Source organism: Cryptomeria japonica, chromosome 2 (genome assembly GCF_030272615.1).
Source record: "Cryptomeria japonica chromosome 2, Sugi_1.0, whole genome shotgun sequence".
In the NCBI taxonomy this organism is placed as follows: Eukaryota; Viridiplantae; Streptophyta; class Pinopsida; order Cupressales; family Cupressaceae; genus Cryptomeria; species Cryptomeria japonica.
In genome coordinates, this window is record NC_081406.1 from 222,948,258 (window position 1) to 222,971,082 (window position 22,825).

General features: G+C 38.1%; 1 protein-coding gene across 1 annotated transcript in view; it reads left to right on the forward strand.

The window, feature by feature from the left end:
- LOC131048684 (galacturonokinase) overlaps positions 1-22,825 on the forward strand; it is a 245,964-nt gene that overhangs the window by 112,119 nt on the left and 111,020 nt on the right. Inside the window, exons 7-8 of the mRNA XM_057982733.2 lie at positions 3,903-3,982; positions 6,393-6,492. Coding sequence (XP_057838716.1) covers positions 3,903-3,982; positions 6,393-6,492 — 180 coding nt within the window. The remainder of the gene's footprint in view (positions 1-3,902; positions 3,983-6,392; positions 6,493-22,825) is intronic.

Below are 22,825 nucleotides of genomic sequence, written 5' to 3' on the forward strand. Positions count from 1 at the left end.
TTAAGGGAAAATTATAAACCCTGCGAACAATTTTTGAGGAAAAAATCGTGAAAACCCTCCCATGATTTTTTGTGGAAAAAATCAGAAAACCGACAGACAATTTTTCAGGAAAAAATCATGAAAACCTTGGGACCTGTAAGACGAGGTCTGGCCTAAATCAATCTGATCAAGGCAACGATATTCAGATATCGTGAACATGCACTGTTTCCAGTTGTTGAACTTCTGCCTGTGTTCCAACATGATGTTAGTCAAAGATGCCATCACAAAAATGGAGGTTGAATGAGGTCAACCTAGTGAAAGCATGAGACAGAAGAATCTGATTCAAAAATCAGAATAGAAGTAGCTGCACAAAAAATCTGAAACCCTGGAGGAGAATTCTGGCACAAATTCCAAGGTGCAAATTTCAAGGTTTGGAAGAAACCCAGAAATTAAAATTTTTTGTACACTTAAAACAGCATAAATGGTGTCGAAAAAACAGCAAAAATCCCAACGTCCACAGAAATAGCAAAAATTGTGAACTGTTTTTAAATTCCAAGGCAAATTTGCTGGCACAAAATTTGAGGCACGGAAAATGAGGCACCCAGAAAAATCTGAGACCAACCCAAAAAAGCTCTCGAAAAACCCACCAAGAATCTAAAAATAGAATACAGATCCGATGGCTCAAAAATTGAGGCACGAAAAACGATGCAACCAAAAAATCTAACGATGACCCAGTTGAGATTTCGAAAAACCCACCAAGAATCTGCAAGCAAAATAAAATTTCAACTTGAACTGAAAGGTCAAAACCCTAGTCAAAAATTGTAGAAACCCTAGGAAAATTTTCAATCTGCAAAAAAAACTCCAGGTTGCAGGCCTGAAAATCTCCAGAACGCTAAAAAAAACATGAACTGCTGCCCAGCATAAATAAATTTGCCCACGAACCAGAAACCCTCGAAACCCTAAAAAAACTTTCAAAAAAGCAAAATCGTTTTTTTTTTTAAGAACAATTAAAAAAAATCTGGAAAATAATCCCGAAAGAAGGCCATGAATTTTTATTAAAAAATTCGCCAAACTTTAAAAAATCCCATCGATCCGCTTTGATAACATGAAAAATAAATTGAATGAATGATTCAATAATCGGATAATCTATTCAACAGTATACAAGCATATATATAGAGATTACAAGATGACGTTCTAAATTAAGAACAAGTCGTTTAAAATGAACTACCAAAAAGCTAAACGCTAAATAAAGCTTAAAAGCTAATTAACTAAAAAGAAAAAGCTAAATGCTAAATAAAGCTTAAAAGCTAATTAACTAAAAAGCTAAATGACCATTAAACAAGGAACTAAATATAGGTGACTAAAATATAATTAAATATTCTAATAATGATAAGAGTGATTCCAACTAAATCGCACGATCATGTTAAAAGGAAAGCCGAACTTGACTCTATTAAGCGAAATCCTATGTGCTTCAACTTTTTTGGAGTTATCAAAATTGGAGTAGCACACAACGTAACGCCACTTCAGTGTTTATGACAGGAATATGAAGAAAAGGAAATACGACCACAACAATTAGATCTATAATTCTAATATATGTTTGATGATTTCTAATTAAAAGACCTATTCTATGAATTATGATTGTAAATGATTCCTAACTTGTTTTCAGGATCTCAATCAAAGTGAAAGCTATCTCTAACCCTACTTTGTTTTTAATTAAAAATTGTGATCTAGGGCAAAAATTTGGGTATTTATAATTTGAAGACATTACATTTTGGTGCAGCAATGTAGTTACTTTTAAGGTTAGTGTAGGTTTCTTAAGTATTACTTTTTTATTTAAAAAAACAAATGGACATGGCACTGGCTCCTAAAACCTAGGCAATACCTAGCTCAAGACCCATACTTGGTAACACATACTAAAACCAACTCAATGCATCATGTCATGTTTTTTGTCTATGTTAAAATTACTCTATGTTAAAATTACTCTTGAAGTAAGCACCAAAGTATTTGACACAACAATAGGAGAAGATAAGATGTTTGTGTAACCAACAAAATTGCTTTACAGTCCACTAATCTACCAAACAAACATATGAGTTAATAACCATAAAATAACAACTAATATACTAAACAGTCATACCACTTAACCACACTATTCAACGTATTTAAATATATCATAAACTAACATCAAAGCCTTACTTTGCAATGGGCATATACAGTCAACAACACTCGTCCAAAATGCAAATAAGGACATACAAGACAACCAACCAAGGAAACATAACTCCATGCATCGCAAGACTAACATATACATCACAAGAATTCTAATGGCATCTCAAGAAACACTAAGATTCCCTTCAACTAGTCAACCACTCACTCGTACAAAGAACGATGACAAACTATAACTACCCACATTGCACTTGACCTCTTAGGTATAATCATAATGCATTCTTGCAAACATGGCATATATCTTCACACAAAAAATCTCCAAGTACATACTAATAGATGGACAATTCAATGCATAAACAGCCTATCCACCCATTATCGTCTTTTCCACTATTGCATAATGTGATGCAGCATATGTATAGTGAGCAGCGTTTCTCTAGCCACACATATCCTAGGGGAATATGACCTTTTAGGTTCTTAAAACACAAGGCGCAGTATCTAGTACCATGATTCATCATTCATTTATAGGATACTCACATTGTAAGATTTGGCTTTGGAGATGGCCACCAAAGATCAAGAGAGCTAAAAGCAAGTGCAACAAATGAAAAGATCAATATGAAAGAATAATGCTATTCTATTAAAGGATGCATGTGCAAAAGGAATGCTCAACAATGAGCTACAAGTGGGTAGATATAGGATACACTGCCAAGATATGTGAATGTACAACCATGTGGCATAAAGGAGATGGAGTTCCATGTATGCACAACATCTTGACCATATCAGGTAGTACAAGTCACATGTTAGATCTATCCAAGTAGATACCTTACTAAGCAAGCTTATCCTATCCTAGGTGCAAATATGCAATAATGTAGCTAAGCTAAATGCAAGAAAAGAAATATTCACCAACGTTCCTCCCTGCCACCCTTCCCCACTACCCAATAAGCATAGTTTAGGTGGGTAGGAAAGGAAATGTAGATGAATAGGTCTTGTAGATGTGTAGCAATGTTAGGTATCCATGTACAAAATGGTCCCTTTGAAAAGAAGAGAAGTAGAAAACTCACAGGACAAAGCTCAAGGTGAATCCCCCAAAGAAGTGAGAAGGATAAGATTCCATTTGAGGAAAACTCCCTCCCGAAATAGAGAGAAGAAGATGAATCCCCCTCAACATGAAGTTTTTGGTGCCAATGATAGATGCTCAACATCGAATGTTGAAGAAGTGAGAAGAAACAAAACCCTATGTGTACCGAGTAACATAGATCAGGGGCTTTGGGTGCGATGCAAATGCTTATATTAATTGCAGTAATACCATATTAGGATCTCGAATAGTACAATTTATGACATTATGTAATAATTATCACATGTATCAGTTTAGTTAATCAATAGTTTCTGTTTTGGAAGTAATGTTATATTTACAAGCCTTTTATTTATGAATAAATTTCTTTTCTGTAGGTAAACATGAGATTCTGTTTTGGAAGTAAAGGTCTATGTAAAAGCATATTATCTGCTAATAAGATTTTTTTTATAAGCAAAGAAAAGAATTTGTTAGAGACCAGTTGGCCGACAGATTTGACATCCATTGTCAATTTAAGGATTCTTTCATCTTGTTACTTTTTTTTGTGTTTCTATGTGTTAAATCCGTATCTCCATAAAGAAAATAAAAAGGAAAGAATATTAGGAAATACTTAATATATATTAATCATATTACGTTTCTAAGAAGGAAGCAATATTTCTCCTAATCTAATGTATATTATTATCATATTTGGCAGGTGGGGGTTGCTTATCTTTTGGCATTTGAGAGTGCAAATGATTTGAATATTTCTCCATCAGAAAATATTCAGCTGGATAGGTAAATAATTCAAATTATATATTACTTTAAATGTTTTAGATGGGATGAGCATATATTTCAAATTAAATATTATTTTAAATGTATTTAGATGGGATGAGCATATAATTATTTTGGCAAGATAAGACCTACAATGCTCAAGATAATTTCATCTAAAATATGTAGTATAATGTGCCCTTAAAGAGAAATTGGTTCTTATGCATAGTGGTAAAGTAAATTTGGAATTGGTTGAGTGCTACCAAACGAGAACACACACATAAAGAAAAAAAACATTGTAATTTCGAGGGGTTATCACAGAGGGTTTTGGGGCTATTCAAGTCCAGTTTTTTTTGTTCCTTTGTACTGATGTTAACAAGCATCAAGAACTTACAAGGCACAAAATTAATGCTGCAATTGAACTAGTTGCTCTACAATTTTCAGCATTATCTATTATCACTTGGACACCATTTTCAAGGCCCACCATATCAATGGTTTGTATGAAGATATTGGCAACGAGTGTACATGCTTCACTTGCCCAATCACAATCAATTGCCTTCAATAACATCACCCCTTTAGGGGACATTGAAATGGAATTAATTAATGGTTTTTGGCAATCCTTCCATCCATCATAAATGATTGACACTTGTTTCAAGCCATGTAACCTTGTTTGATCTCTATAATGCCTCAATGGAAACTTTTTCCTTGGCCAAGAAGGTGGTGCACACCTTTCCATACCCAAGTCTAATATAATCAATAAGGGGAATTGACAATTGTTGTCACCATACCCTGCAAACATGATGATCTAACAAGGTTGAGAGGAAGCCCTTTGCTATAAATGCAACAAGCATTGCTCTCATTTGCAACCTACATTACCTCATTCTTTAAGGCTTTTTTCCAATGGGCCCCTTTATGGGAAAGAAACAGGAATTCTCTTCTTAGGAAGAGGATGGTGGCTTGAAAGGATGTGGGCCAATAGGTTGTGTGAAAAGATTCAAAGGCTTCAATTCCCTTCTTGGAAAGAGGATGTACTCTTTCCTCTGCTCTATTACTTACCATATTGGCATCCTTTCGTTCTTTATTACATCTCATAGTTTGTTGTTTTGGCAAACCTTTTTCATTCAACCCTGAACAAGTTTTTATTCCCGAGTCGAACATAGCACACAAGTAAGCTTTCACTTCACTATATGAGCTCTTATACTCATTCCCACTTTGACTGCAATAACAACAATAACCCCCACCAATTGGAAGTTGTTCAATCATGGTTGTATGCCACCTAAGAGGTGATAGCATCAAATTTAAATTAGCTCTTTACATGTGGAGCAATTGAACTAGAACTACCAACCATTTTGTAGAAATATAACAAAACAAAATAAAAAAATTACAAATTTGCAATTGCACAGCTTAGAACATGAAAATATGACATTATAATTGTTATATTAATTATTATATATAAAAGGCTTTAAAAAATATTCATAACATTTGAAAATAGATAAATTGAAAAACCTTGAAAAAATTCTTTAAAATTTAAAACAAATTACAAGATTCACTCAACTTTGATAGATAAATATGCAGCAGCCTTAAAAAATTAATAATGGTAGCTTAGGGGCAAAAATGTTGTTATGCTCACTTGTGTTTGTGAAATGAGGCAAAAGAGGTTAAGAGCCCTCACTTTAATGCAAAATTAGGCATTCCATTACATTTTAGTTTTTTGTTTTTAAAAATGTTTAAAAGATGAAAAATTTAACTTTTTTTGTTGGGCAGCCTGTTGGTCCTTGTGGGTTCATTCTGTGTTAGTCCAGGGTCCACCTTGAGTACCTTGGGCGAACCCTAGGCCATCCTATGTGGGCCCAAAACCAAACCCATTCAGGTATGCAAAGGGGGTTTAGCAGAACCTGGTAACATAGTTTTTAGTATTTGAAAATAGAATGGAAAAAGTTGTTTCTGAGGAGGGAGAATCATTTTTCTGTAAAGAATGAGACCTACCATATAGAATATGGGATTTTGGAATTTTGTTTTGAGAAACTAAGAGTGAATAGCATAGGGACTGTTCCCTTTAAAACTAAATATCACAGAACCTAATACTTCATGTTAGCAGCATACAAAACTACAGGTGTTTAATAAATTGGCTGGGTATGAGTAGGTAATTCAGTTAACACTTGCAATAAGAAAGCTGACGATGCTCTAAAAAATAATAATGTTTTTCTGCACCTGAAGTTCATTTATGGTTCAATGCCGTTTTGCTGTTTCTAACAAACCTATGCATTTTGCAGTAACAAACTCTTGTTTTGTATAACTGGTTAATGCCATACATGTATTGGCATTCAGGAACAGATATGCATATAAAGGAATATATTCATTTATGATAATGTATATCGGATCATTTTTTTTAACAGACACACCAACACTAGTTTTTATTTGGTTTGTACTTGTGCAGGATGATTGAAAATGGATTTTTAGGTCTAAAGAATGGTATTTTGGATCAATCTGCGATCCTGCTTTCTCAAAAGAAATGCCTTACATGCATCGACTGCAAGGTAAAAAATTTCTTTCTGTATTAGAAATCCATAGCTAACAGAAAGTCTATTTTTCTCTAGTTCTAATGATGAAAATATATGCAATCAAAGTTAATCTGTATTATTTAAGCCAAGCCTTGCAGTTGATGCTCACTAAAAATCATCCTGCCACCCTTGTTATATCAGAACAAATAGTGTACTGGCAAGTCAATATACAGAGATATAGGAATTTGTTGGTCTTAGATATGAAAGAAGAACGTTACATTTAAGGTTCCAATGATAATCACAGAGCACTGCATTGATTATCAAACATGCATAAAGGAGCACATCATAACATTTTCTGCAGGAATCGCTTTGCTATAAAAAAAGGATAACAAAAACTAGTGGAGTATTCCCATTTAGGAAAATTTTAAGGTGCACTAACTTATAAAAGAAACTAAACCAAGCATGCAAATTTTTCCAAAATCATCAATAAGATAAACAAGAACTTAATTCAATTGGTAACTGCAAATAATTCTTCAGGCTAGCTCAAGGAAATCAAGAGCTGAGAAAGATCCAAGAGTACTGTTGATGTGTGTTTTAGGCACATAACATTACAGAATAAATTACCAAGATAATTTACCCTCTCTTGAACAAAATCACCTCAGATGCTAAGAATGAGATCAACTAAAATGATTCCAAGGTTTCTACATGTCAGGTCTTGACGAGTGGGCAACTCAATGGTCGATGTGAATTGCTATGTTTCACTTGGGGACTTATGCAAATGTTTGGATTATCATGAATGATGTGGAATAGGTGTGCTGACAACTTAAGATTTATCAATATGGCTCTGGATTTACTTCTTACTAAAAAATGGGCAAAAGGAATAGGGTTCAGGAAATCTATTCTAAGCCTAGGAATGTAGGAAATGATGAATTGATCTAGTGGAATCAAACTAGGCAAGGTCTCACAATCAGGTATTGACACAAGCTTAGTGCAATCGTCTAAGGTATACTTAAAGATTTTTAGGCTATCACCATCAAACATTGACACCATCCAAGTTGATGCTTGTCAAGGGACGTTTAATAGTTGAAGTTAAGCTTACTTAAAATTCCAGTTGACCACACAAGGCACACTTATCAGTGGCAAAAGGCTAGTGGTATGGATTAAGGATTCCACACAAATAAATTCAACAAATATTCCACTCAATCTAACATAAATGAAAATCAATTCTAATGTAAATTCTAATCTAACTTGGAGGAATTGAGAACCATGAATGCAAATACAACACTTGAATAGCAAAATCACCAACAATTGAACAATGATTAGGATTCAAATAGCTGTAGCATATACCAACAATTCTACAAAAACTCTCTCTTACAAATGAGAGACAAGGAGGCATATATAGAGTCTCTTACAAAATGGATGGTCCAGATTGATCTAAGATCAACGACCGAGATCATGCCAACAGAACCCTAGAATTGCCCTAATTAGGGTTACATAAAAAATGGTGCAACAAACATATGGCCCAATGAAAAGATACCTAGTCATCAAATAGGGAATCTTCTAGAAGATTCCTCCCTGCATCTCTCTCTCTCCTAGCATACTCCAAGAATCTAGCCAATACTGAATCTAACTCCTCCATGGAAATGCTAGGCAAGGTATCCTGTTGTAAATCAATCACGTCCAGTGAATCCGAGCAAGCATTCAAAATGTTCTCCCATTTTGGCATGAGCTTCTGCGAACTATGAACATGAATCAACAAAGAGACCAAGTCGTCTATCTGACTCTCCTTCAAAGAGTCCAACTGGCAAAAATACATAAATTTCATCTTGTCTCTTAATTCGGCTAAGTGTAAACCACTAGCATCACTAACATCAACACCCAATAATTCCTCAATTGAGGCAAGGATCTTCATCTGAATGTCCTGAAATAATCCTTCCATCTCCATACAACTCGATTGGGCGTTCTCATAAGTTGATTTCTTCACGGCTAGTGAACAATACCAGCCATGGAAATCATATTTGTCTCCACTATGCACAATGTTCTCGCCGACCAAGGTGGAATTAGGAATCTTCTTCAAAGCTTGGAGGCGTGGAATAGTCTTCTCTTGGATAGGTTGAAATTCTTTCCAAACTCCCTCCAAATACTAGATTCTAAATACAAGCCCTGTTGTCCTATCATATGCATGGACAAACTGAGTGAGGAAATCATCTGCCTGCTTTCTTGTGCTCTCAATCCACTTTTCCACCTCCGAGTGTGTACCTCTCGCTACCTCATAGTGTGAATGTATTCCATGGTCAACTGTAATAGAGGAAATAAGGGTGGGATTTCCACGCCTTGTCCCTGCAATATACTCTGAGTTTGATATTCTCTTCTCTGTACCTTTCTTTCTCCGCAACCTCTCTGTCTAACCTTGTATGAATCTTGACATCACTGATAGTCCTATGATCATCCTCGGAAGTAGACTCTTCCGGCTTCATCCTTTCATAAGTGAAGGGAACACCCATGTCAACTAACTTATTCATCTGTATATCTACCCATATGCGGGAGAAATTCAAGACCTCTCTCATTGATATATTCAGGTCAATCTCTTCTGACTCTGACCAATTAGGCAATAAGATTGCCTTCTTCATTTCATTCTCATACTGTGGATGTGTATGATCTCTGTCATCTAATACTTGATCAAGAATGAGGAAAAGTCCACACTTCCTCATGAAATCCACTGACATTCTGGACCACATTCTTCTCTTTACTGCTTGCTTGTCCATCAGGTTAGCCCAATAATCTTCTATGTCAATTTTGTGAGTGAACTTCTCTCCCCTGACCCTTTCGACCTTCTTGTCTGGATCAAATCTTTCTCTTTTCTTATATGTAGCAAGTCGATAGAATGCAAGCTCCTCACTCGCAGTGCTGGCAGCTATGGCAGACTGACAAACCTTTGATGTCTTCCCAACTGAAATAGGGAATGCCATGCCCGTTCTGTGCTTCTCTCTCATACTGTGGATTCCGCCTTGCAGCATCTATGTGATGTACATAGTGAATGCATCATTCACTCTCTTATAGTCTTCAATTCTATACATGCTCAGCTGGGGGTAGCATTCATGACTCCGGAATTGTCCTTGCCCATTCCCAATTTCACCTTTGCATGTTAATCCTCTGTATGAAACAAACCATGCAAGCAGGTACACCAGGTAGGAAGTCATGGCGAATGACTTGGACTGCTCTGCATTCCTCAGCTGAAAATCCAGGTTGTCACTTATAATCTTGGACCAATTTACTAGTGTTCCTCTAAGACAATCCTGGATGAAATAGAACATCCATCCATCAAATATTGCTCCTTGCGGCATCCCCATCACTCTGTTGAGTAGGAATATCAAGTCACTATACTCCTCCTTAAAATCTATGCACATGAGTGTCTTGGGAGCCTTGGAATGATGAGACCTAGGTTCAATCATCCACTCTTTATTAATTAAATTCTTGCATACACCCATCTTCTTTGTGTGTCTTTCTGCATAATCCTCCTTGGTCACATCCTTTATGTCTGTTCCATGTGGAATTCCGAACACCTCTGCAATAGCATCCTCAGCAAGGTAGGCGATGACAACACCCTTAAGAGTCTTGATCATTCTTGTGAGCGGATTGTAACATCGTGCACACTCCAGGATAAGCTCACTGCATTGTATGGACTGTGGAAATCCAGCGGCTTGGAAAATGCCACTCTTCATAATGTTCGCATATGTTGGGTAAGGAACCTAATCTCCGACTTCGAACATCCGACGCTGCATCTGGTCGACGTCTAGGAAATGCATGTTTGTATCTGTGATCTCCTTCCTTCTGAATGAAATTTTGAGTTCTGGATAAAATCCAGTCTCCAGCATCTTCAATAATTTTTTTCTTTCTTTATATCTAGACTTTGACATCGCACCTGTACGAAGCTTGAAGTTAGACTTAGGAAAATAAATAATGCTCTTAATAAAATTCCTGACTTTCTAAAGATTTAGCTAATTTAGAGCGTGGAGTCAGGAAAATAATCCACACACTTGGTAAATTTTATCAATTAAGTTCGAAGTGTGACAACACTAAGGCATAGAAGCCTTCCATAAAATTCATGAATACCTCCTTATGCTTAGAAAATATGCAAGCTAAAATGCAAAGGAGTATACCAGATTAATGATGACTAAGGAAAGGTGTGAAAGGTTGTGTTTTCACACAATGTATGTCTGAAGACACCTTCCGCAGTCAACAATGGAGGTCAACAATTCTGAAGACAACCTGAAAATCAGACTTTTAAAACATGTTGCAATCTTAAAAAATGTGCATAAACTCAATAAAAATTAGTTTAAATGATGAAAATAATCATATTCAGGAATGTAAGTGTGGCTGCTAAAAATTCAATTTCTGAGGACAAGTCTGAAAATTGATTACTTCAGACTTACCAGCACCTTGCAAAGTAGTTAAAAATCCTTGAAAATGACGAAAAATGGCTAAGGAATCAGCTCCAAGCAAAATCGCCAAAATGGTTAGGTGGCTGGAAATGAAATTTTTTGAAGACAACATCCTAACAATGGAGTTTTCAGACTTGCAACAGCGATGAGATGGTTCTGAAAATGCATAGAAAACTCCACAAAATACCTCCAAATGCAAATCGCCTAAGTTGGAATTGGCTGGGCAATAAAAACTTAAGTCTGAAAATTAATGGCAGCCATTAATGGAGGTCAAAATCTGAAGCAAACCATGGATCTGAAGGGAATCAACAAGCTGGAGATGATGGCAGCCACCAAGAATGCATGAAAATCACCAAAATGTGGCACAAGACACCTCTCCAAGCAAAATCGAAATTTTCCTAACTATGGCGCTAAAGTGGAATTTTGAAAAATGTTGTCAATGGCAGCTTAGATCTGCAGTAGCAAGGATGGCAGCAATCTGGAAAATTGCCCAAGTTGGGATTGGATACCCCAAACACAAAAAAACGCCTTCCCTAGCAATATCGAATTTCAACAAAAAATTGCCATTTTTGCAAAAATCATGGCACTTGATCAACAATGGCAGCAAGGCGCCCAGCTGAAAAAAGAATGGAATGGCAATGGTAGCCAACAAAGTCTTCAATCACCTTACTTAATCACTTAGCCAAAAATTTGCCAACTATGGAAAAATTGCCTTTCATGTAGACACTTGGCAGATTTTAATAATAAAATAATGCTAAGGCTCCTCTCTTATACTTGCTTTTACCTCTTACTTTCACCACACAAGCAATGTGGGATAAAACACTTGCTTAAATACTTGCTTGGTGAAAACCTAACTTGCTTCTAGAAGGTTCAAATATTAAATGATTATTGCAAGTTATTAAATTTTGCTTTTAAAATTTAAATAATCATTAATCATTATTTAAAAACAATTAAATGGGGCTTATTTATTAAAATATTGCAATTTAAATCTAAAGTAGGCCTCGAGGGGAAAATCGACTTGGGTTGGGATTGAAAAATCCTTTTAAAAATCATTAAACTATCAAAATTTGCCCCATAAGGGAAAATCGACCCTAGCTTGGACAAAAATCCATGCATAAATTCATAAAAAATGCACACAAAACTCCCCAGGGGAAAATCGATGGCAGTCTGGATTGAAAAATCCACACTCTAAACTCACTTAACTTGGAAAAATACTCCCTGGTGGAATTTCGACCTCAATCTGGATGAAAATCCGGATAAAAATCCGCAGTCACTTGTCACAAATATCCTGGTGGAAAATCGACCCAGGCATGGAATCATCCTCAACGTTGTTCGCACTTCAGTCCGCATTCTTGGTGGAAAATCGATGGCAGTCTAGATAAATCCTGACACTTAGCCAAATTTTAGCTCTCCCAGAGGAAAATCGATTCAGGTATGGATAAACAATGGGGGAAAATAATAGCCAATATGGATTTCAGGGGAAACCCATGTGTAGTGTGGATTTTGAGTGGGGGAATGGGTTGGGTAGTTTGGAATGTGAGGGAAAAAGCACCTCTAGCATGGAATTTGACCCTTTAACCCTTGGAATATGGATTTCCCTTAGGATTTTATCATTTTAACCACTCAAAATCACTTATAAACTTCAAATTTAGATTGGACTTAGGCAAATTTTCCAAAAAAATGAGCGAAATGCCAGGAAAATATTGGAATAATGTACGAAATCATCATAAATAATACTTGAGGAGCGAGAAAACAACTCCAAAAGGTCTGGCAATACCTTGGCACTTTAAAATCACTGATTCGCGTGTTTAAAAACATGTTAACGCTCAATAGGTCTACACTTAGACAAAACTTAGGATCATTAAAATATCAACGTTTGCAACGTGATCCTATAACTTAAAAAACCCTAGACGACACTAGGCATGATCAAAACTCCGAGACTCAAGCACGGGAAATGCAAAATTGCCCACTAAGCAGCCAAAACCCTAACCTAACAACGCATAAAGCCGACAAAGAGGGGGTCCCCGTTAGCAATGGGGCGATGTGTGAAAAATGTCATAACAAGTACCCAGTAGAGATGACTGCGATGGATGTCACTTCACTTCTAAATTTTTCATTTTAGACAAATGTTAAGGTGGAAGAGATTTTTAGTATATTTAAAGAGTCAATCGTATGAATTTCATAGTAATTACTTTAAAAATGTTAAATAAAGTATTTGATTAAGAGATGTACAACATTGCTTCCCTATCAGTCAAGTAGTGCTTCTATCATAGTTCATCTACTAGTACAGATATAATCATCATTTGCTATGGACTGTCATGAAAACATCTTACCTAGGTGTAAAGACAATGTACAAGGCTATAAACTACTAATACATTATATTGCTCTACCTATAAACATAATCATAATAGAAAGAAAGAACAAAAAGCAATTAAATTAACATCCATGAATAATCAAAAGCTGTAATTGTGACTCAAATGTAAAGTGGTAATAATGATTAATGGTGCTAAAGAAACTCCAACAACAAAAAGGGAATATCTAAAAGTAAAACTAGAAAGCGAGGAAGAGGTGAGAGGCAAGAGCTTTGAGGAAGTTGAATGGTCATCTTCCATTCCTGCATCTTGAAGCTTTTGCTGCCACATAGAGAGCTTAGATTAGTATTCTTTGTTGCCTTGTTCTTTCTCTGTTCTTCGATATCTTCTTCCAAATAGCTTGTGCTCTTGGTTTTTATTAGTTTCACTGCTTGCTTGTTTGGTTCAATTCTCAATCTTTTTCATGTTCTTTTTAAATTTGATTGTTATTGTTCTCCCAAGCTCAAGGGCCGACGTTTGCTTTAGCAAAATTGTAGGGCATTTGGTAGTGGTATCTTGCGTTAGCATAAATTGTACCTGGTGTACTATCTGCCACCACATTTAACTCCCTTGTATTGGATGGCTATCTCTAGTGATGGTAAAAAAGATGATATGCAAATTGATTTTGCAAAAGTGTCTAGTAATCCTATAGACCAGGCCTTGGCTAACCATTCTAAACAAGATAAAGTTATTCCATCAGCATCTCTTGGCTCACATTGGCCATCTTATAAAGAGGCTCTCTGGTCTGAGGCGGAGGGACTTGATATTCTGGTCATGACATCTTTAGCATCATTCAAGTTGAACCAGAACTAGGGTTCCTGGCAGCTTGAGTAGGAAATGGAAGTGTCATCCAAGTAGGATAGTCCAGAGATGGAGAAGATGATCAAGTTTCCTCTGGTGCTAAGATTCTTTCCGTTCTCCAAATCTTGATATGCTTCATGCTGTTAGAAGTGGAGAAAATCGACTCAAAATATTGTTGTTTTCTTTGTTTGTTTGGGCTCAAACTTTCTTCCCTCTCGTAATTTTTTTGATGATTAGATTTTGAATGTTTGGGGCAAGACGAATGCTCCAAAAAGGACTGTTGTGTTTTTCAAGAATCACTCAATGCAAGATAGAGTGGTGAAAAAAGAGTTTTGGAATTCAGGGTAGTCCCTATTTAGGGCTATCCTATGATCTTCAAAAGTGAAAGGAGAAGAAATTATGGCTAAATCTTCTCGTGGATGGTTGGAAATAAAAAATGTACCTCCACAATTGTGGAAATTCATACCTAATTTGCTAAAACCAATTGGTAATATCTTACAAGTTGAAGACTCTGGGGTTACTCTACCCCATCTACATGCTAGATTTAATTTCTTTGATTTTGTCTGTTGATATTCTAGATGTGATTGCTACTCAGATTGAGTTTAGCGTTAATAATTGCAAAATTGAGATATTGGGAGCCCTAAATTCTTGCTTCTTATGTAAGAGAAATGGTCACTAGAAAAAGGACTGTAAAATAGCAATGAATAATCTGGGATTCAGTAGTCTGAATAAGAATGATGACAAAAAAGTGGAAAACCCTTTTGAGAATGGTAACTCTTCATCTGAACAGGTGGTTAAACTTTAAAGAGACTCCTAATCTTGACAATAATTCAAGTTTGCAAGTTGACCTAACTAATCCAGATGTCATGAACAAAAATGCTGATTTAAATATACTCTCTAATATTGAAGGAAATAATTTAGACACCTCCCAAGGTTAGGAGAACCTCCTCCTCTTCTTATAAGAAAAATACCTCTCTCCTCAATGATAGTGTCTGTATGGTGAGAATCAGAGTTGCTATAATGATTTCCAAAAGTCTTAACAAAGTATCTTCATCGTAGAATTGGGATAGTCTTGTCTCTCTTTGGAGGGGACCTTTTCAGTAATGTTGGTAAAAAGAAGGCTATAGATAGGGGAAATATTCAATTTGTGCTTCAGAGAAAATTGATTGCTCTAGAGGGTGAGCTTCAAAGGAACTGTGGGGACTTGCTTGTCCAAAATAAATTGGTTAGAACCAAATCCTTGCTAAGAAAGATGCAAAACTATCAACATCAGGGTGTTAGGATTAGAGCAAGAATGACATGGTTTCATGAAGGTGACAAAGGATCTAAATACTTCTTTAACATCATAAAGAAAAAGCAAGATAGACAGAGGATAGTTCCCATCAATGTGGATGGTATCACATCTGATGACGATGACTACATGAAAAATTGTTTTTATTCCTTCTTCAAGAATCAGTTTTCATTTGAAGATAATTCTTATTCTGCTCATGCCAGGGAATTTTGTTGGAGAACTATCCCAATTAAGGTTACTGTTGATCATTTTTGTGTCAACCCTGCCCCGAAGATAACCGATTTGAGTTGTGCATAACCTGCGTGTTATGCACATTTTGCTGGTAGCGAGCAGTTGGTGTCTTTTCATCTTTTCAGGCTCCTACGTTCTGTTTTTGTGTTGACCGGCTAGGGCGGTCACTTTCACTTAGGCTTACTGGCTCGAGGCTGGCGGGGTCATTGGCAGGCGCTTCCCCTTTGGTTTCCACCGGCTGGTGGGAGTTCTCTTATCACTTAATGCGTAGTCGGGAGCTTTCCACTTTTGTTCTGACTGTTCCACTTTCGCACGACTGCGCGATATGCGATGCTTCTGGTTGAAAGACCTTTCTTTGTTATCACCTTGTCGCGTCGAACAAGAACACTTCCTTTTGTTCGTTGTTCCGATCTTCCATTTTCGCGCGACTATGCGACATGCGATGGTGGGACCCAGCCTGCGGGATAGCAAAGGGGTTCTTTTCGGCCAAGTTTCAAAGAAGATCAATGTGATTTTCAGCTTTGCTGAAAAGCATTCTCTCAGCGACAATGTGGGACCCTTTCTCCCGCACGACATGTCATCTCAAGTGGATTGGTTGGCGATTGCCAGGTGGTCTCAACGAAACGTTGGATTCTAGTGGGCCCGACGTTCCAGTGCTACTCACCACCTTAATGGAGAATCATTTTTATTTGATCTGATGGACAAGATCATTGCATGATTGCGCGATTGATTGAACATGCACATGAAGCCTAACTCCACAACGTTGTTGATGATGTGACATGTAGGACCCACAATGGATAATGACATACACACCTGGATCGAAGAATGTCACGTTAACGGATGACACATAGGAAGCGTGGGCCCCACATGACAGGCCTTTTTTGGCCTAGCTTCTCTGAATGGCACAATGTTTTTTTGGTCTTGCCGAAGTGCTTGGTCTCAATGAAATGACAAAAGTGGTGGGCCCAACCTATTCCTCCAGTGCAATCTCAGTCGTCGATGATCACTTAATCTCTAATCGGATGGCTGTGTTTTAAATCCTCCTTTGGGCTTTTTTGGGCACATATGTGGCGAGATCTCGCACGTCCATCTGCGCACGAGATCTCTTGATTGATGGTGGACATTTGAACTTGCAGAGGCCATTGAAATTTGAATGCTCTTTGTTAGGGATGGTTGTCGACCTGGTGGTCGAGACATTTTTGGACTCAGTCGGCGCTCGATATCTGATCCTTTCTACATTCAACCACTAGAGATTTTCACCATTACTTCGGACATTACTTCTATAGACGATTCCAGACGCCATCCTGTGCCTTTTCATTATTGGATGAAGACTTTACTCTATAGATGTACTCATACCCATTCCACGTAGAGTTCTCTCCTTGATTTGCAGGGATTTCGCTTTTCTAAAGACAAGACATTTTCAGAGCTCTCCTTGCATGCCACTAGATCAGCTTAATGATCTGATCTTCTCCTCCCGGATATTTTGTAACCTAACCCTAGGAGGGTAAGGGTTTCAGCTGTGATTCAATTTTGAGTTATGCCTCAACTATAAAGGCAATTTTTGTATATTTCCTCTGGATTTTCTCTTCTTTTCTCTTGCAAAATTCTTGTTTTTCTGCAACTGTAAAAATTGCTTTTCCCTACATTAATAAAGCTTATCTGTTTTACCTAGATTCAGTTCTTTTAAGTCTGTGTGAATTATCACCTTTCTTTATGAATGCATCTCTTTTAGTTTTCTCAGTTGTAGTTGATTGTGTTGAATCCATCTTTGAATTCAATTTGTGAGCTAATTGTCAGCTCCCCTTGTATCTCATAAGAACGCCAACCTTCATCTTTTCTTAGATAACTGGTTTAGATAGAATCTTGTGTATGCCTTGGACATGTTTTGTTAATGTCTTGTGCAGTTACAAGCAAGAAGTTCAATATTTCAATCTAGGTGTGAACCTTTTTTCCTCTTTCAAGCATCCCTCTTTCTCCCTTTTCCCTGTCAAACCAATAGTATAGATATTTCAGTGTTGGGTTAGTCCAACACTTGCATTTGGATTGGAAAGGAAGTCGGCCTTCTATGGAGATTCAACCTCTCTTTTGCAAGTCCCACACTTGGGAGGTTGTTTCCATGTTGCATAAAGTTGATGAACATATGTGGTCATCAAGCGGGTTCAGCTTTTGTGACAATAGTTTTTGGCACGCTCGGTGGGATAGATTGGACTAGTTCTAGTTCAGGCTTTCTTATCGTTTGCTGATAGTTGGTGTGTCTATTGACAAACTCAGCATTTGGAGGCAACATCCTACATACGTGGCGATTCTATAACAAATCTACTGGTTAAGAAGTTCAATGCTCAAAACAACTGAAGATTTGGTGTGATCTTCAATTTTAAGCCTTTGGAGGCAGCTTTCTTTAAGCACGTGACTCAAACAAATTTGGTGAATCATGGTATGTCACTTTCCTCTGGTAAGACAAATCTTTTTTGCCCTTTGCAAGCATTCTATTTAGCAAGATCCATCTCTTTAACATGTTTTTGCAATGAGCTCATACCATGGGTGTAACTTCTTTCCACCCCCATTCTATGAAAATGCCAATCAACCTCCCTCATTCTATCAACATGAACAAACTAGGACCGCCCCTAGTTTTAGCCCAAATACTCCAGTAGCAGGTGACTATTTCCCTAATGCTTACCACTCACCCACCCCTGCTCTGCGTCCCAATCAGTCCCAAAGTGATGAAAGGGCTGCTATTGCTGAGATAAAGCATGATACTTAGTTTCAGTAAGCAGATCGATGTGATCAAGCAACAACAATTCTGGGAGCAGCAACGGGAGGAGGCCTTTTACCAACAAGAAGAGGAGCTTTCTTATCAAGCTCAACTTCAGCAACAACAAGAGTTGGAAGCCCAACAACAACATGAGGCCTTTCTTGTACATCAACTTACTTCTGCAAGGCCAGAGGAAATCAAACAGTTGGCGGCACTTGAGGTCAAAATCATGTAGGCAGAGGCCTCTGCTCCTATCCCCCCTAAAAGAAGATTTCCAAGTTTCAGACAAGGGAGCCCTCCTAGATTTGTTGAGGAGCCTGTCCTTGAGCAAATCCACCTTTACACTGAGCCTATCCGGGAGAGCTTTAATATCGATGTCCCAAGTTTCATGGGAATGCTATCTATGGATGTGCAAGAGCCTATCTTTTAGGCCCCTCAGTGGTCTGGCCCTGTTGAGATCCGCCTTTGTAAGGATGGACCTGTTGTTTGGAGGGTAGATGGAGCCCACCCTCCCCACTTATGTACCAAGCGGCTTGTTGCTGATGAATATAACATTGTGGAGCCTGGGGTGTTGTAGGAAGAAATCAAGAATGATCAATTGTAGCCACAAATCACCACACCAGAACAAATATTCAGTGAGGAGGAAGTATTGGTCATTTCTGATCACCTTCCCTCCTTCATTGAGGATGAGGAGGAGCTTTCTTCACCCAGACCAATGATGGACATCCTTCAGGAGGCCTGCATTAGAGGAGGAAAATCAATGGGATTGTGGGACAATAGGAGATATCAGTTCTTCCCCCATTCCCATGTTTGCAGAGCTTCAAGAGAATTGCAGCAGCACCCAAATCAGTCCCATTTTCTTTAAAAGTGAAGAAGAATTGCAGGAGGATTCATTTTGGGATGATTTGGAGGGCTTTTGTTCAGAGTTGGACACTAGGCCAACCTCTCACAGTGAGCTGATTGTTGAACAACATGAGAAGCAAATCATGGAGGTGCCTGTTTTGCAGCCATGTCAAGTGCAAGCGCAGGAGCAGACAAGTCAGGACTCTCAAGTTTTAGAGAGTCAAGAGGATGACTTGTAGGAAATTGTTGTTCAAGGTGAACAAGAACACAGATCGGAGATGATTGATGAAGATATAGTTTTTTATATCTTTGATTTTCAAAATTATGAGGTTGAGGTAGAACATGTAAAGATTGATCATGATTTGAATGATCACATGTTCTCAAATATCATTGATTTTTTTTGTTCCAACCTCAATGATGAATTCATGCCCTTGGGATGGGAGCAATCTGGTCAGCATGATCAAATTTGGTGGAGACAGTTGAACCTGAGTAGGCTAGCAGTAGTGGCTCAATTTTTGTCAAATCAAGAGGTTGCCCAATCAAATATCTCTCCATGATTGGGGCCAAGCATGAAGTTGTAGAGCCACATGCCCAAGCTACAAGTGAAGAACGGATCAGCAATGTACCTGATCCATCTTTTAGGGTATGTACGTTTGTTTGTGAGTTGTAGGGGTTTGAGCAACTAGCATTAGTTTTGCCCTTCATCTTCTAGCTCTGTATTTTGTTTCAGGGCCATGAAAATCACCCCTCCTTGTTTAGGGAGGGAAGCTGCTTTAATCAATCCGTGAATAGTTTTGTTTAACAATTTCAAGACTGGTTGGTTAGAGTAGGGTAGATTAGGTTTTCTTTCCTCCAAGTGCCTTAGCACAATGTTTTTCATTTTAGTTTTTTCCCCTTCTATTGTAATAAGTGCATGTGCACACTCTGCTCTTGCTAGAATAGTAGAAATTTTGTAATTCAGGTTGTAGGGGCAGATTTTATTTAATTTTGTTCAGGCCTTGACTTTGTGCCCAATGGATACTCTAAGGCTTATGGTCTTGTGGCAAGCACGCTTGCCATCCAATTTGAGTCGCTAGAAATGTTGACCATTTTTGTGTCAACCCTGCCCTAAAAATAACCGATTTCAGTTGTGCATAACTTGTGTGTTACGCACATTTTGTTGGCAACGAGCAGTTGGGGTCTTTTCATCTTTTCGGGCTCCTACGTTCTATTTTTGAGTTGACCGGCCAGGGCGGTCACTTTCACTTAGGCTTACCGACTCGAGGCCGGTGGGGTCATTGGCAAGCGGTTCCCCTTTGGTTTCCACCAGCTGGCAGGAGTTCTCTAGTCGCTTATCGTGCAATCGGGATCTTTCCAGTTTTGTTCCAACAGTTCCACTTTCGTGTGACTGCGCGATATGCGATGCTTCCGATTGAAAGACCTTTCTTTGTTATCACCTTGTCGTGCCGAACAGGAGCACTTCCTTTTGTTCCTTGTTCCGATCTTCCATTTTCGCACGACTATGCGACATGTGATGGTGGAACCTAGCCTGCAAGATAGCGAAGGGGTTCTTTTTAGCCAAGTTTCAAAGAAGATCAATGTGCTTTTCGCCAAAGCCGAAAATCATTCTCTCAGTGATAATGTGGGAACCTTTCTCTCGCGCGACATGTCATCCCAAATGGATCAGTTGGCGACTGCCAGGTGGTCTTAGCGAAATGCAGGATTCTAGTGGGCCCGATGTTCCCGTGCTACTCACTGCCTTAATGGAGAATCATTTTTATTTGATCCAATGGACAAGATCATTGCGTGATTGATTGAACATGCGCATGAAGCCTAACTCCGCAACGCCGCTGATGATGTGGCATGTAGGACCCACAATAAATAATGATATACACCCGGACTGAAGGATGTCACGTCAGCGGATGATACATAGGAAGCGTGGGCCTCGCATGACAAAGGCCTTTTTCGGCCTAGCTTCTCTCAGTGCCACAATGCTTTTTTGGTCTTGCCGAAGTGCCTGGTCTCAATGAAATGTTGAAAGTGGTGGGCCTGACCTTTTACTCTAGTGCAATGTTAGTCGTCGACAATCACTTAATCTCTGATCAGACAACTGCGTTTTAAATCCTCTGTTGGGTCTTTTGGGTGCGTATGTGGCGAGATCTCGCACTTCCATCTGTGCGCGAGGTCTCTTGATCGACAGTGGACATTTGAATTTGCGAAGGCCGTTGAAAGTTGAATGCTCTCTGTCAAGGGTGGTTGTCGAGACATTTTTGGACTCAGTCGGTGCCCGACATCTGATCCTTTCTGCTTTCAACCACCAAAGATTTTCACCATTACTTCGGACATGACTTCCGTAGACGATTCCGGATGCCATCCCGTGTCTATTCGTTGTTGGATGAAGACTTTTACTCTGTAGATGTACTCAGGCCCATTCCGCGCAGAGTTCTCTCTCTGCTTTGCAGGGATTTTTCTTTTCCAGAGACAGAAGACATTTTCACAGCTATCCTTGCATGCCATTAGATCAGCTTGACGATCTAATCTTCTCCTCCTCTCGGATATTTTGTAACCTACCCTAGGAGGGTTAGGGTTTTAGCTGTGATTCAATTTTGAGTTATGCCTCAACTATAAAGGCAATTTTTGTATATTTCCTCTGGATCTTCTCTTCTTTTCTCTTGTAGAATTCTTGTTTTTTTGCAACTATAAAAATTGCTTTGCCCTACATTAATAAAGTTTATCTGTTTTACGTAGATTCAGTTTTTTTGAGTTTGTGTGAATTATCACATTTCTTTATGAATGCATCTCTTTTAGTTTTCTCAATTGTAGCTAATTGTGTTGAATCCATCTTTGAATGCAATTTGTGAGCTAATTGTCAGCTCCCCTTGTATCTCATAAGAACCCCAACCTTCATCTTTTCTCAGATAACTGATTTAGATAGAATCTTGTGTATGCCTGAGACATGTTTTGTTAATGTCTTGTGCAGTTATAGGCAGGAAGATCAATATTCCAATCTAGGTGTGAACCTTTTTCCCTCTTTCTCCCTTTTCCCTGTCAAACCAATAGAATAGATGTTTCAGTGTTGGGTTAGTCCAACACTTGCATTTGGATTGGAGAGGAAGTCGGCCTTCTCCGTAGATTGAACCTCACTTTGCAAGTCCCACACTTGGGAGGTTGTTTCCATGTTGCACAAGGTTGATGAACATATGTGGTCATAAAGCGGGTTCAACTTTTGTGACAATAGTTACTAAAGATGATGTTGATTCTCTTGACAAAGACATCTTTTTGAATGAGCTTGTCTCCATTATAAAATTCTCTAGCAATGGCAAAGCACCTGGAGTTGATGGTTTACCCATTGAGTTTTATAAAGCTAATTCTGATTGGATTGGAGAACTCCTAGAGGTGTATAATGAAGCTTTCATGACTGGTACCTTATGACAGAAAATTAATAGAGAGATAATCAAACTCGAACCCAAAAAGGGAGACAAAAGCTTAATAAAAAATTGGATTCCAATAACTCTCCTGAATGTGTATTATAAGATCTTGGCAAAAACTCTTGCTATCCAGTCAAGCTTCGTATTAAAGAAAGTTGTTTTGGTGACTCAAACAAGTTTCATCAAGGGGGAGATATATTTTGGAAAACCTGATAACTAGTTTGGAGGGGATGCTATAATGTCCCCCTTTT